This window comes from Electrophorus electricus, chromosome 14 (assembly GCF_041902795.1).
Source record: "Electrophorus electricus isolate QZ-2024a chromosome 14, ASM4190279v1, whole genome shotgun sequence".
Lineage (NCBI taxonomy): Eukaryota > Metazoa > Chordata > Actinopteri > Gymnotiformes > Gymnotidae > Electrophorus > Electrophorus electricus.
Genome location: NC_137510.1, coordinates 6,030,365 through 6,042,946, shown reverse-complemented (window position 1 = coordinate 6,042,946; position 12,582 = coordinate 6,030,365). Strand labels below are relative to the sequence as shown.

General features: G+C 40.4%; 1 protein-coding gene across 1 annotated transcript; it reads left to right on the top strand.

Annotated features, from left to right (window-relative positions):
• The first annotated feature begins 3,387 nt into the window (after positions 1-3,387).
• cog7 (component of oligomeric golgi complex 7) lies at positions 3,388-11,411 on the top strand. The gene is made up of 18 exons (XM_027011708.2): positions 3,388-3,802; positions 4,142-4,359; positions 4,453-4,601; positions 5,809-5,925; positions 6,021-6,189; positions 6,415-6,497; positions 6,588-6,710; positions 6,845-7,043; positions 7,537-7,664; positions 7,797-7,951; positions 8,396-8,512; positions 8,639-8,704; positions 8,816-8,996; positions 9,214-9,354; positions 9,460-9,543; positions 9,665-9,779; positions 10,090-10,233; positions 10,857-11,411. Exons 2-18 carry the CDS (start codon positions 4,194-4,196, stop codon positions 11,021-11,023), a joined length of 2,304 nt encoding a protein of 767 aa, XP_026867509.2. The 5' UTR covers positions 3,388-3,802; positions 4,142-4,193; the 3' UTR covers positions 11,024-11,411.
• Positions 11,412-12,582: the final 1,171 nt, after the last annotated feature.

Here is a 12,582-nt window from a genome sequence, read left to right as displayed (position 1 = left end):
GAAATGGTTTGAGAGTGCTCTGTCCAAACTGAGGGGGAAAAAAAGCTGGGGTGCATAGGGGAGAAAAAAAAAAAAAAAATATATATATATATATATATATATATATATATACACAAAAATATATTAACAATGTATGTACAATATATGTATAATATGTTTATATACACAATGTATATATGGATATGTATATATGTATACACAATGTACAGTTCCAGCTTACAATTGAGATATTTGAGGATAAGCTCAAGAAAGTAACTTCCTGGATGCAGACTAAAGATCACTGATTTAAGGCAGCTAAACTAGATCAGACCTACAATGCTTCAGTTCACTTAAAACAAATTATTCTTTGAGCACATGTTTTCTTTCTGTTTCTATTCCATGTTTGTGTTTACAGGATGTCTGCTGAACTTACAATTGTGGCTTGTGATTACTCCATAGACACAAATCTATAAAGTCAAGACTTCTTTGAAGAATGCTTTGAAGTTTGCCAAAAGGCAGCAGTTTTGTGGTAGTAAATTGAGCCCTGTTTCCGAAAATCATCACAGTGTTAAGCTCATCCTAAATGAGAGAGAGAGTGTAATGCTTGCTTCACTATATAAAAATGATTTCTTACGATGATTTATGGAAACCCAACCCTTCTTGGTTATTACATTTTGATTGGTTCAGGTCTTGCCTCACCTATATGTATATGCAATAATTTTGAGTATCAGATATGATGACTTGTGTAGAGAGGTAGTGCTTATGAAAGCTTGCATACAGAAAAAGAACAGACTTTTAGGATTATTCGTTGACACATTTCTGCAGCCAATTTTGTATTTTAGATTCATTTTTTATTTATAAAACATTTTAGATTTTAGATGATAAGATTAAACATACTGAAAATTTTGTAGTTGAATGCATATTTTTGAAAGCTTCAGTTAGACATCTTAAGCTAGTTGATGTTCAATGTTTAATTTACCTTAAGCAAACAAAGGGTCCATCCATTGTTTCACATATTGCTGAGCACACAGAGGCATTTTAAGAGCCGTGGACAAGTCTGCCACATGCGAGATTTGATTGTGGCTGCGTTAATGGCATGGTATTATACCTATAGACCAAAAATCTAAAAAGAATTCCACCTGAAGTGCTTTCAGGAAAGGGTGGCAAATCCATATCCTCATCCACTAAGAGTCCAGGAACCATCACCTTCGAGGCACTGCGGATATATGGCAGAGGTCTGATGAGAGCATGTGTCAGGCTGAATGCAAAACAGCAGAATGAGTCACAGATAAGTCACAGGATGGAAAATAAATAATTGTACTGACATACAGTTGCGTTTAAAATAATAGCAGTCCAACATGACTAACCAGATCAATCACTATTTTTGGTAGAAATTATATTACTACATGGCAAATAAGTTATCAGTAGGTGTAGCAGAGTGATAGAAAACCATCAGACCCAACATTCATGATATGCATGCTCTTGGGTTTGTGTAACTGAATAATTAGTTGAAACAGGCACGTTCAAAATAATAGCAGTGTGGAGTTCAATTAGTGAAGTCATTCATTCTGTGAAAAAAACAGATGTCAATCAGGTGGCTGTTATTTAAGGATGAAGCCAACACATGTTTCAGAAGAACAGCATACTTTAATTAAAATGTTGATTGGAGAGGAGGAAAAGTATAAAGAAGTGCAGAAAATGATAGGCTGCTTGGCTAAAATGATCTCCAATGCTATAAAATGCAAAGCAAAACCAGAGAAGCGTGGAAGAAAATGGAAGATTACCATTCGAATGGATTGAAGAATAGCCAGAATGGCAAAGACTCAGCCAATGATCAGCTCCAGGGTGATCAAAGATGGTTTGAAGTTACCTGTGAGTACTGTGACAATTAGAAGACGCCTGTGTGAAGCTAATCTATCAGCAAGAAGCCCCCGCAAAGTCCCATTGTTAAAAAAAAAGATGTGGCAAAGAGGTTACAATTTGCCAAAGAACACATGGACTGGCCTAAAGAGAAATGAAGAAAAAGTAAGATTGTTCTTTTTGGATCGAAGGGCCACAGACAGTTTGTCAGACAACCCCCAAACACTGAATTCAAGCCACAGTACACTCTGAAGACAGTAAAGCATGGTATTGCAGGCATCATGATATGGGGATGTTTCTCTTACTATGGTGTCAGGCCTATTTATCGCATACCAGGGGTCATGGATCAGTTTGCATATATCAAAATACTTGAAGAGGTCATGTTGCCTTATACTGAAGAGGAAATGCCCTTGAAATGGGTGTTTCAACAAGACAACGACCCCAAACAAACCAGTAAGCGAGCAGCATCTTGGTTCCAGACCAACAAAATTAAAATTATGGAGTGGTCAGCCCAATCCCCGGACCTTAATTCGACAGAAAACTTGTGGGGGGACATCAAAAATGCTGTTTCTGAGGCAAAACCAAGAAATGCAGAAGAATTGTGGAAAATTGTCAAATAATTCTGGGCTGGAATACCTGTTCACAGGTGCCAGAAGTTGGTCAACCATGCAACACAGATGTAAAGCAGTTCTCAGAAACAGTGGTTATACAACTAAATATTAGTTTAGTGATTCACAGCAATGCTAAATCCTAAAGATTTTTCAGTTTATACAGTAAATATTTGAGTTTGTGAAGAAAAATGCAGACACTATTTTTTTTTAACAGCCCAATATTCATTTTTCTTCATTTTCTGTAAAGTAATTTAAAATTTGATACATTTTTCTTCATGTTTTGATTTAGAATATAATGTGCAGTGTTCCCAATGCATGGAAATAAAAACTATTATAAGGAGTCTGAGCTTTACTCACGTTTTTAACACACTGCTATTATTTTGAACACAACTGTATGTAATGTTAATGTAGTCAGTGGTGTACCGCAAAATTCTGGGGCCCCACTATAAGAGGCAGGGTGAAGAATCTTTTTAGTTCTTCTTTTTTTTAGTTTAACTTTCTCTCTCTCTCTCGCACACACACACACACACACACACACACACACACAAACACACACATTAAAGAATATTAATATTAGAATGAAGGATTTTGTCATTTCCTGTAATTATGTATTTGTGTCTGTATTACCAGTTTTTGCTATGGCAGCAATTAAGTAAGAAAACGTAGAGAAAATTGGTCTACACTTTCAGAACTTTTGAACCCTTCAGAATGAATGTTTATTAAGAATAAACTGATTTCACCTCCTAGAGTTTCAAAAACACTTTGCTTGCACAGCTGATGAAGGACCTTTTTTGCCTCGTGATTTTAACACTGCCGGAACACAACAACGGGTGTCCACCAGTGGACAGAATAGGCTGGTTACACCTGCAGTGGACACAACGATCAGATGAGGTCTACCCGTGAAATATTTAATGTAACACTCAGCCACGTCATTTGTCTCTGCGTCGTTCATGATGAGAGCTATGACAGTTTACCGACCTACTTATGGATTTCAGCACATATTGAGATATTTTATAATGTTCCAAATATGAAATCACGCACCTTCTATTTGACCTGATATGTGAAATTCAGGATTAACACTATCAATAGCTATCAATTGGAACTTTGCCATAGTTGTGTTTTCGCGGGGGTACAATAACTTGGGTGCAACCAGGAAGTTGCTGTAAAGATTTCAGTATTCGGTTTAGGCTTAAGTTTACGTCCACTTTAACGCTGGAGGAGGCGATTGCCTTACTTGAGCTGTATCTGGTTGTTATGGTCATTTCGTTCTCTTGGGCTGTTTATTTTCTCTTCGTATCTAAGCCAGGAATGGGGAAAAATTACAGAACTGACTGAACTGACACGAACCGCAGGTACTGTAGCTAGCTAGCTGGCTAATTTACTTTACGCATCGGTAGTTGCACATTAATGGTATCTGGTTAAGCATAACTGTTAATCATGACGTTTAAATCTGTGCCGTAGCCAGTCGAACATAGCACAGTCTATTAGATTACATAATTAAAACCTCTAGTTGGACGTGTACGATTTTCATGCACCAGAATATAGCGGTTAGCTAGCTAGCTAAGTGGCGCATTTGCAGTAAGATCGGCGATACCAGGTCTAATGGCAGGTTGAAACTAAAAACGACTGCATGGGGTTTTATCTCGTGCGCTTGTGGTTTTAATTTTTATTTTTTTCTCTGAACGTAACAGTTTTTCAAGATGGTAAAAGGGATGGAGCAGATTGCCCTTTGAAGACGTAAATATGGACTTCTCGAAGTTTCTGGCGGATGACTTTGACGTAAAGGATTGGGTGAACGGTGCGTTCAAAGTGGCACAGAAAGATGCGCCAGGAAAAGCGGACGCTCACGCGGCGACACTAGTCATGAAGCTTCAGCTGTTTATTCAGGAGGTTAATAACTCCATAGAAGGTAATCATTCCATTCCACAGTGCATCTGGCGTCTACAATTATTTTTTTAAATAATCCTTAACAATATCTCGTGGTTTTTCTTGCTGTTTTCAGAGAGTAGCATCCAGGCGCTGCAGAACATGCCACGCGTGCTGAGGGATGTAGAAGCTCTGAAGCAAGAAGCTTCTTTCCTGAAGGACCAGATGATTATGGTGAAAGAAGACATCAGGAAATTTGAACAGGACACAGTGCAGTCCATGCAGGTAGCAACCTACAGACACAACTGGAATGTTGATTGAAAATTTCTGTATATAGAATAGCCTGCAGTGGTCTGGTTCTCTGGAAGTTATCCTGATGTGAACACACCTATGCTGGAGTCTGTTGATGCTGTCAATTTAGAGCCTTGGGTCTTGATACAAGACCCAACAGCAGTAATTTTTCTGTTTGTTTGTTTTTATATATATCTATATGTTTAAAGGTAACAACTAAATGGATAATAAGTTACATGCCTTTGAAGTGTCTGTGGATTGTTCAAGTACTTTTTGAAGAGGTGCATCTTCAGTCTATGTAACACCAGTGCTTTAAGGTAGCATCATACAGGTCTGTTTTTGGCTTTGTAGACTATAATGTCAGGGTTTGAAATCTGATACGGTAACTACAGGAAGCTGGTAAAGAGATTATAGCAGTGGAGTGATGTGCATGAACTTGGGAAGATTAAATGAATGAATTATGCTGCTGCATTCTGGGTCATCTGCGAGGGCGTAATGGCATATGTATATGTACATCTCAAGACTTACAGTAGCCCAGTCCTGAAATGACAAGGGACTGGACATCCAGCTGAATAGCCTCTTTAGAAAGAAATAGCTAAGCATCCTCATGATGTACCATAGAAATCTGCTTGTACTAGTTATTCTGCATGAGCAGAGAATGATAGCTGGTTGTCCAAGACCACACATGAGTTTTGTACTTTTTTGGACAGCAAAGAACAGTGAATGCTCAAAGGACATGACCAGATCATGTTAAGGGGCAGGTATAACGTGCAATATGCAATATCATAACTCTGTCTTACTGGGGTTTTGCTTTACGAGATGACAGAGGTGGGAACCGTGGTGGGAGAAACCATGTGAGGTTATTAGCCCTCTTAGAGAAAGAAGAGAAGAGGTCCAGGGACTGAGCCTTGTGGAACACCTGCTGAGAGCCTGCAGATGAGGTCTGATCTGGCTCTAGACCTAGATCCAGAGCAAGGTCTGATCCAGAGTACACTCCAGGATCAGACCCAGCTGGGATTCAAACCAGCATTCACCACAGAACCTCATTGCAGTTAGTGAGAAAATTAATACTACCAGATCAGCTGTACAGTCATCAGTTCTGGTCAAGGAAGAGAAGACATTGGATTGAAATCATTGCAGTGGGGCTGTGTCTTGTATTTGCAGTATTTCTGAGTATGCCTTTAACGTGTGTGTGTTGAAGGTGCTGGTAGAAATCGACCAAGTAAAGTCCAGGATGCAGTTAGCTGCTGAAGCCTTACAAGAAGCAGATAAATGGAGCACACTAAGTGCAGACATTGAGGAAACCTTCAAGACACAGGTATGTATGTGTGTGATTGTGATTGTGTATGTGTGCGTGTGCCTTTTGCCAGCCTGGTCTAATTTATATTACACCTTGTCTGTTTGTGTGTTCAGGACGTGGCTGTAATCAGCAGTAAACTGGCAGCCATGCAGGGCAGTCTGGCCATGCTAGTGGACACTCCAGATTACAGTGAGAAGTGTGTGCAACTGGAAGCTCTAAAGAACAGACTAGAGGCTCTTGCAAGCCCACAGATCGTCTCCACCTTCAACACGCTCTCTACAGGTGACGTGCGTGTGTGCGCGTGCGCACGCATACATACACACACACACGCACACACACAGTAATTGTCATGTTAGTCAGTGAAATTTAGCACATGCTTTCAGAAGTTCAGGTAGCATGATGTGTTGATATTTAGGGCCTTGGTAAGAATAGCAGTATGTCCCACTTTGAAACCTCTTAATGAGCTGGTTGGGCATCTTTGAGTATCAGTGTGGGTTTTTTCCTCAGATCAAGCAAAACTTTTTGTGCAAGTTTTCACTGAAATGGACAGAATGCCTCAGCTACTTGCTTACTACTATAAATGCCACAAGGTAGGCCCACACACATTTACTAAACCTATCCTTCTACAGTGCTGGCCTTTCTGCAGTTTTTCATATTGTGGCTGTGTTTGTGTGTGTCAGGTACAGTTGCTGAGTGTGTGGGAGAGTGTGTGTCAGTCTGACGTGCCGCTGAAACAGCAGCTCTCTGAGTTCTATGACACACTCCTCTCAACTTGGTACTCACAGCTGCAGTGGTGCAGCCAGGTATACATGCACACACAATTAGCAGTTTTCTTAGCATATTATTTCTTGCGATAAAACATGCCTTGACTATTTTTAAGTGAAGGATCATGTGCGTGTGTGTTTGGGTCTCTTTGTCTGTTTATATGCATGTGCAGGTGTTTAAGAACCCCTATGAGGTGGTGACAGTACTGCTGATCCAAACCCTTGGTGCCATGGTTCCATCTATTCCAGAAAGCATTGCAGCAGTGCTGGGGGGTTGCCCGGTGGAAAGCCGTCTGGACATGCTCCTGGAGCTCCACCAGACAGCAGTAAACCTGAGCCGCAGCCTCGAGACAGCCATGCAGCCTCATCTCGGTCTGTGACTGAGGGAGTGTGGATGGGGTTCTGATTATCATGCTGATCTCTCGTATGCAGTGTGTGCTGTTTTTCTGAAGAAGGGGACTTTTAATCACAAACACGTTGCCTAGTCATGTTTACTGATGCATCTGAAAACCAATAGCATATCAGATTGGCGTCACAGGCCCAACAAAACTCTGTCCATTCTGCCGCAAAAGGTTTGGGACGGTAGACTGTGCTTTGTGCCTCTTGCCATTCTAGTGTTCTGTTTAGTGTTGAAGACAAAATGACAGATGTAGCTGAGTTATGCTAAGCACCAGGACCCATTGGTTCTGTTTCTTTTCAGCATTCCGTGGTCTCTCACACATCTCCATTTTTCTGCATTTTGGAAGTGTGATCAGTTTTACATTATAGACATGTCAGTATGGCTGGGATTGCAGCTGTTTGTAGTATGCTCTTAACCTTTTAAAAATCTTCACTGGTTTTTGTGCACCCAACTGTTTTTTTCTAGGTGAGTGTAACCTGCTGAAGGTGTTTGAGCTGGTGTCCTCTGTGTATTCACCGTATAAGAGTTATCAGACGCAGTATGGAGACCTTGAGGAGACAAATCTCCTGATTCAACTCAGTGCTGTCCCGCTGGTTAGTAAGCAAAAACACACGTGCAACTACTCACAAAAACCTATTTATCACTGATCAATGGATCACTCAAATAAGAAATGTTCCAACTTTGTGTGTGTGTGCCTGCATGCACACTCGCACACGTGTGTGTAGGAGCGTGGGGAGGTGTTGGACTGTGTGTTGGAGCTCACACACTCAGTGCAGAAGGTGTTTGGCCTGGCAGCGGCTGCAGTAGATCGGTGTGTGAAGCTCACAGATGGCCTCGGAATGCGTGGCCTCATCAAAGCACTGCGGGCTCTGTTCAGCAAGTATGGACACGCACACACATACTACTCCTGGTGTAGCATTTTTCATGCAAGATCTCGTGTGCAGTGCAAACATTTTGTGAAAAACAATACTACAAAAATAAACCACAGCAAAGATTCAACAGGTTATTTTTTTCACTTGTGTGATTGCTTCAGCCCATGTGAGGTCATTGAAGGTGACCGACTTTATTGCTGGGATTTTGCCCTGCCTTCCAACATGCTGATTTTGGGGTTTTTAATGTTTTATTAAGGGACTGATTTAGGCCAAAATTTATGCCACAGTTTAGCCTAATGCGCAGTTCTGTTATGCCAACATAATGTCAACTCAGGACAAGCAGCTACTGGAATATTTTTACATCTAATTTATTTTTACTTTGTTTATTTTAAGATTTGTCTTGGGTTTGTATAAAGTCTTCTCTCTCTCGCCCCCCTTTTTTTCTTATGCAGATATGTGTCAGATTTCTCTGTCACGCTTCAGTCAATCAGGAAGAAGTGTAAGCTAGAGGACATGCCCACCTCTGAGGTTTTTACTGATGACTGGACGGCTTTCCAGAATTCTGTGAGGTGGGACGAACACTGTGCTATAGGCAACCACAAAGGATTGACTGTAAAGGCTGCAGTTTGTGTAACAATGTTTTATTATTATTTGCCTCTTGAGTTTTTAGTGTTTTTTTTTTTTATTGATTGTAGAATTATCGCAACCTGTGGGGAGCTTCTCAGACATTGTGGAGCTTTTGAGCAGCAGCTATCAAACAAGTAAGACAAAAAAATAGAAAAATCTGTAAAGTGCATGCCGTGTAATAATACTTTTTGGTGATTTTTATAATTGTTGTGCCTCCATTTCCTCTTCTGCATGGTGTGGGGCAGGATTCTAGGAAAGGCAGGGCGTTTTCTGTGGGAGGGATTTAATCCACGTAGCCTGAGTGGTCTGCAGGAGGGTGGGGCTGAGAGGCGGAGCCAGAAGAATCCATGGCAGGAGTATAACTATCTACAGCAGAGCAGCACAGCAGATTACAATAACCTGCTGGAAACATTGCACACCCTCAAGGTTTGTCCATTAGAATGAGTTTTCTTTAGAGTGGAACAGCAGCAGTTTGCCAGGTGTTGCTCTCGTTTCTAATACAGTGAATGCATGCAGGAACTTTTAGCTATACTTTACCAACATAGATTTACAGGGGTATTCAGGTGTACCAAATATATGCATGTATTACTCTTTTAAATGTAGGTTGCATGTGTGTGCGTATGTATGTGTGTGTGTCTTCTAGGAGAAAGGCACTGGTCACTCCAGCCTGCTATCTGACACTCGCTCTGCTCTGACTCGTCTGAATCAGCAGGCCACCCAACTTGCCTTTGATTCTGTGTTCCTGCAGATCAAACACCAGCTCTGCCTTGTCAACAAGCCAGAGGTGGGTATGTATGCACATGTCTGTGTAGGCGTGTGCATGCATGTGTGTGTATTTGGGTGTGAGTGGTAATGTTGCGTGTGAGAGAGGTAATGTTTGACTCTGTAGGGACGTTGTTCTACTGGTCTGCGTGAAACACTCACTGAGGATCTACCAACCTTCAGTCTTTCACCACAGGAGTACATTACTAATGTAAGATGCAAGCACACAACACATAAACAAAATATAGATTATACATCTTGAAGTGGTAACTGCATGCATGTGTGTGTCTGTTTGCAAATGTCTGCGTGTGTGCGCATGCATGCATGCGTAGATTGGGCAGTATATCATGTCTCTGCCACTGCATTTGGAGCCATTTGTGACTCAGGAGGATCCAGCACTGGAACTGGCCTTGCGCACAGGCAAACTACCCTACCCTCCAGAACAAGGTACACAACTACAGCAGGAAAGTTACAAATATCTATATTTGAATGAAGTTTTCATCTTTATGGCCTTTATTGTTAGTTGGCACATACCTAAAACTATCTCAAGTTATGTTTAAAAGCTGATGGCTTAATAAGATCCATTGAGTAACTGTGCAGCCAAGTAGTTGATTATTCACTTCAATAATCAATAGATTATTTGACTATAATAGTTGTTAGTTGCACATGACTACAGTCAAACTAAAATACACTCTAGAGCAAGGCACAAAAACATACTCATACAGGCTCATAAACTAAAGATGTGGCCTTCCTTTAGGTGATGATGTTCCAGAGTTGGAGAACACTGCAGATTACTGGCTGGGATCTATTGCCAGAGCAACCATGCAGACCTACTGTGATGTCATTCTGCAGATTCCCGAACTGAGTCCTCACGCAACTAAACAGCTGGCTACTGACATCGGTATTATACCGATATGTTTAATTTAGTCATTGAGATTCATAGTGGCATTTGTTAAGAAGCCTTATAATAAATAATTAAATATAACATAGAAGTGAGTCAAACATGTGTTTTTATAAATGGGGTCTTGAACTAATGTTATCAGGTTTTCTAGGCATGCCTGTTATTACGGTAATTAAGGCTTTTATTCAGTTTGTTTATTTGCGAACAATTTAACCTTGACTGAAGGTTAGGTTTCACCCACATATATATTTAATATGCAGAAAACAAGATACAGGCTGCGGAGATGTAGGCTAAAAATATAAGATCTCACTGGTAAACAACCCTGACATTTTTTCATGGCCTTTTGTACTCCACAAAGGGTACAGTACTTTTAGAGAACAGTGTTTAGACAGGGAAGTTAAAAATTGTGTGCATCAAGAACACTGAGGCCTCTGTTGATCTCAGCATTCTTCATTTATCACTTTTGGTGCATATTTAATGAAAAACTAAAAAGTGATGATTTTAAAAACAACATTTTAAAAAGATAAAAATAAAAGATATGTGTAAAAGATTAAAAATATGTAAAATATTTATCTGTGGCCAAATGGTGTGTAAAAGTGCTTTTTGCATGTGGTTGTTAACAGACTACCTGAGTAACGTGATGGATGCGTTGGGGCTGCAAACAACCAGAACCCTCCAGAACATTGCTGTGCTCCTCCGCGCCAAACCTGAGGACTATCGACAGGCTGCCAAGCCCCTCCCCCGGCGGCTCTCATCTTCCATCGCTGCCATGCGAGGGTTGGACTGCTAGTGGATTCATTGGAAATGGGGAACGTCGAGGGCTTTCTGTCCTCATTTCGCTGTCTGTTGTGCTCTGTTGTCCCCTCGCTGGCATCTGCACCTTACCAAAAAACCGCTAACCCTTCTGAGGATGGCAGTTGATATGCAAAGTCCACTGCACATGGATGTGGTTTATTATTAGGGGCTTGTGGTCATTGGGGAGAAGTGTTAGTGTGGTAACCATCGTGGCTTAATGTAAAAATCAGAGGTTTTGAGTTTTTTCCAGGTGAGCTTGTTGGGAGCTTTTTCATGCACAGAACACTACACTAGTGCTGTACTTTCTATGTCCCTTTTGTTTGACTGTTTCCATGGTTCCTTTTTCTTCATGTTTGTTAACAAAAAATAAACAGTCAAACAAATTTTTATGTTGTCTGAGGTATATGGTGTTCACTACTAAATTTGTCTGTTGAAAAACTATATTATGCAGAAATCGGCATGAATAAAAATCCGAAGGACATACAACTCATTATTCAGCTTAAGTTATAGGGAAAAATTAAGTTCTTTGCACTTCATGATGATGATGATGATGATGATGATGATTTCACACAACTTGCATGTTCTGGACATTGAAACCCCCTTTATGATGTTGGTTGCTGTATCATGATTGACCTGTGGAGGGGGATGAAAAGCCTTTGGGGATGAGGCAAGCAAGGTACAAATGTTGGCACCTTAACCAATCAGAGAACACGAATTAAGTTTTAGAGCAATGCTTTTAAAAACCAAAGCATACACATGCATTCCACTGCATCTAATTTCAAAGCAAGTAAATGTCAAGAATGAAACCACACATTTTTTAGAAATATGACATCAATTTAATATTTTATTGATTTTTTTTTTTTTTACACAATCCAGTGGACTTAGTTAAACCCGTTCTTGAAATATCTGCTTCAAAATGCTCAGTTTTGTGTTTGATATGAATTTAACCTGCAAACCGGGCATCGCTTTCATTCTTACTGTTTTAAGCCTGACAGCCTGAAAGAAATCACAACATTTGATGTGAAGGTACAAGTTCTGCATGAATTACATTTACGAGCTGTTCTGTTATTTGGAAAGTAACTTGGCATCTGTTCTCGTCCAAACCTCGCACTATGTGCAGGACCCTCCCTGTCTGTGGTTCACCGTGTCTTACCAATGCATGGTTGCATTAAATAGTGTGCAGGGATGTGCTGTGTACATGTCACCTTGTAAATACCACTATCTGGGTAGTTATACATTAAATCTGTCTAACAAAAAGAAAAAAACAATCTGTATTGCGATTGCATGTGTGCCATCTTTTTGTTCACCCCTACTTTGATATGAAGCTTCTCCATACAGTCCATATTTTTTTTTTTAATCCAATCAGACCAGTAAAACTTGTCCCAAGCATTCTGGAAATGTGGACTAGGTAAAGGGCCTGGGGAGATGTTTAGGAAACTTTGCTTGAATACATACATGCTTATAGGGTGAGACCCACCCACACACACACACGCACACACCAGGGGAAGACGTTAACGAAAGCACAACGTGGTTATTAATCACTTTAATCATATT

Coding starts and splice junctions, on each gene's coding strand:
- cog7 (XM_027011708.2), top strand. CDS start 4,194: ATGGACTTCTCGAAGTTTCTGGCGGATGACTTTGACGTAAAGGATTGG. Junction 4,602..5,808: donor ACACAGTGCAGTCCATGCAG/GTAGCAACCTAC, acceptor TGTGTGTTGAAG/GTGCTGGTAGAAATCGACCA. Junction 9,544..9,664: donor CACAGGAGTACATTACTAAT/GTAAGATGCAAG, acceptor ATGCATGCGTAG/ATTGGGCAGTATATCATGTC.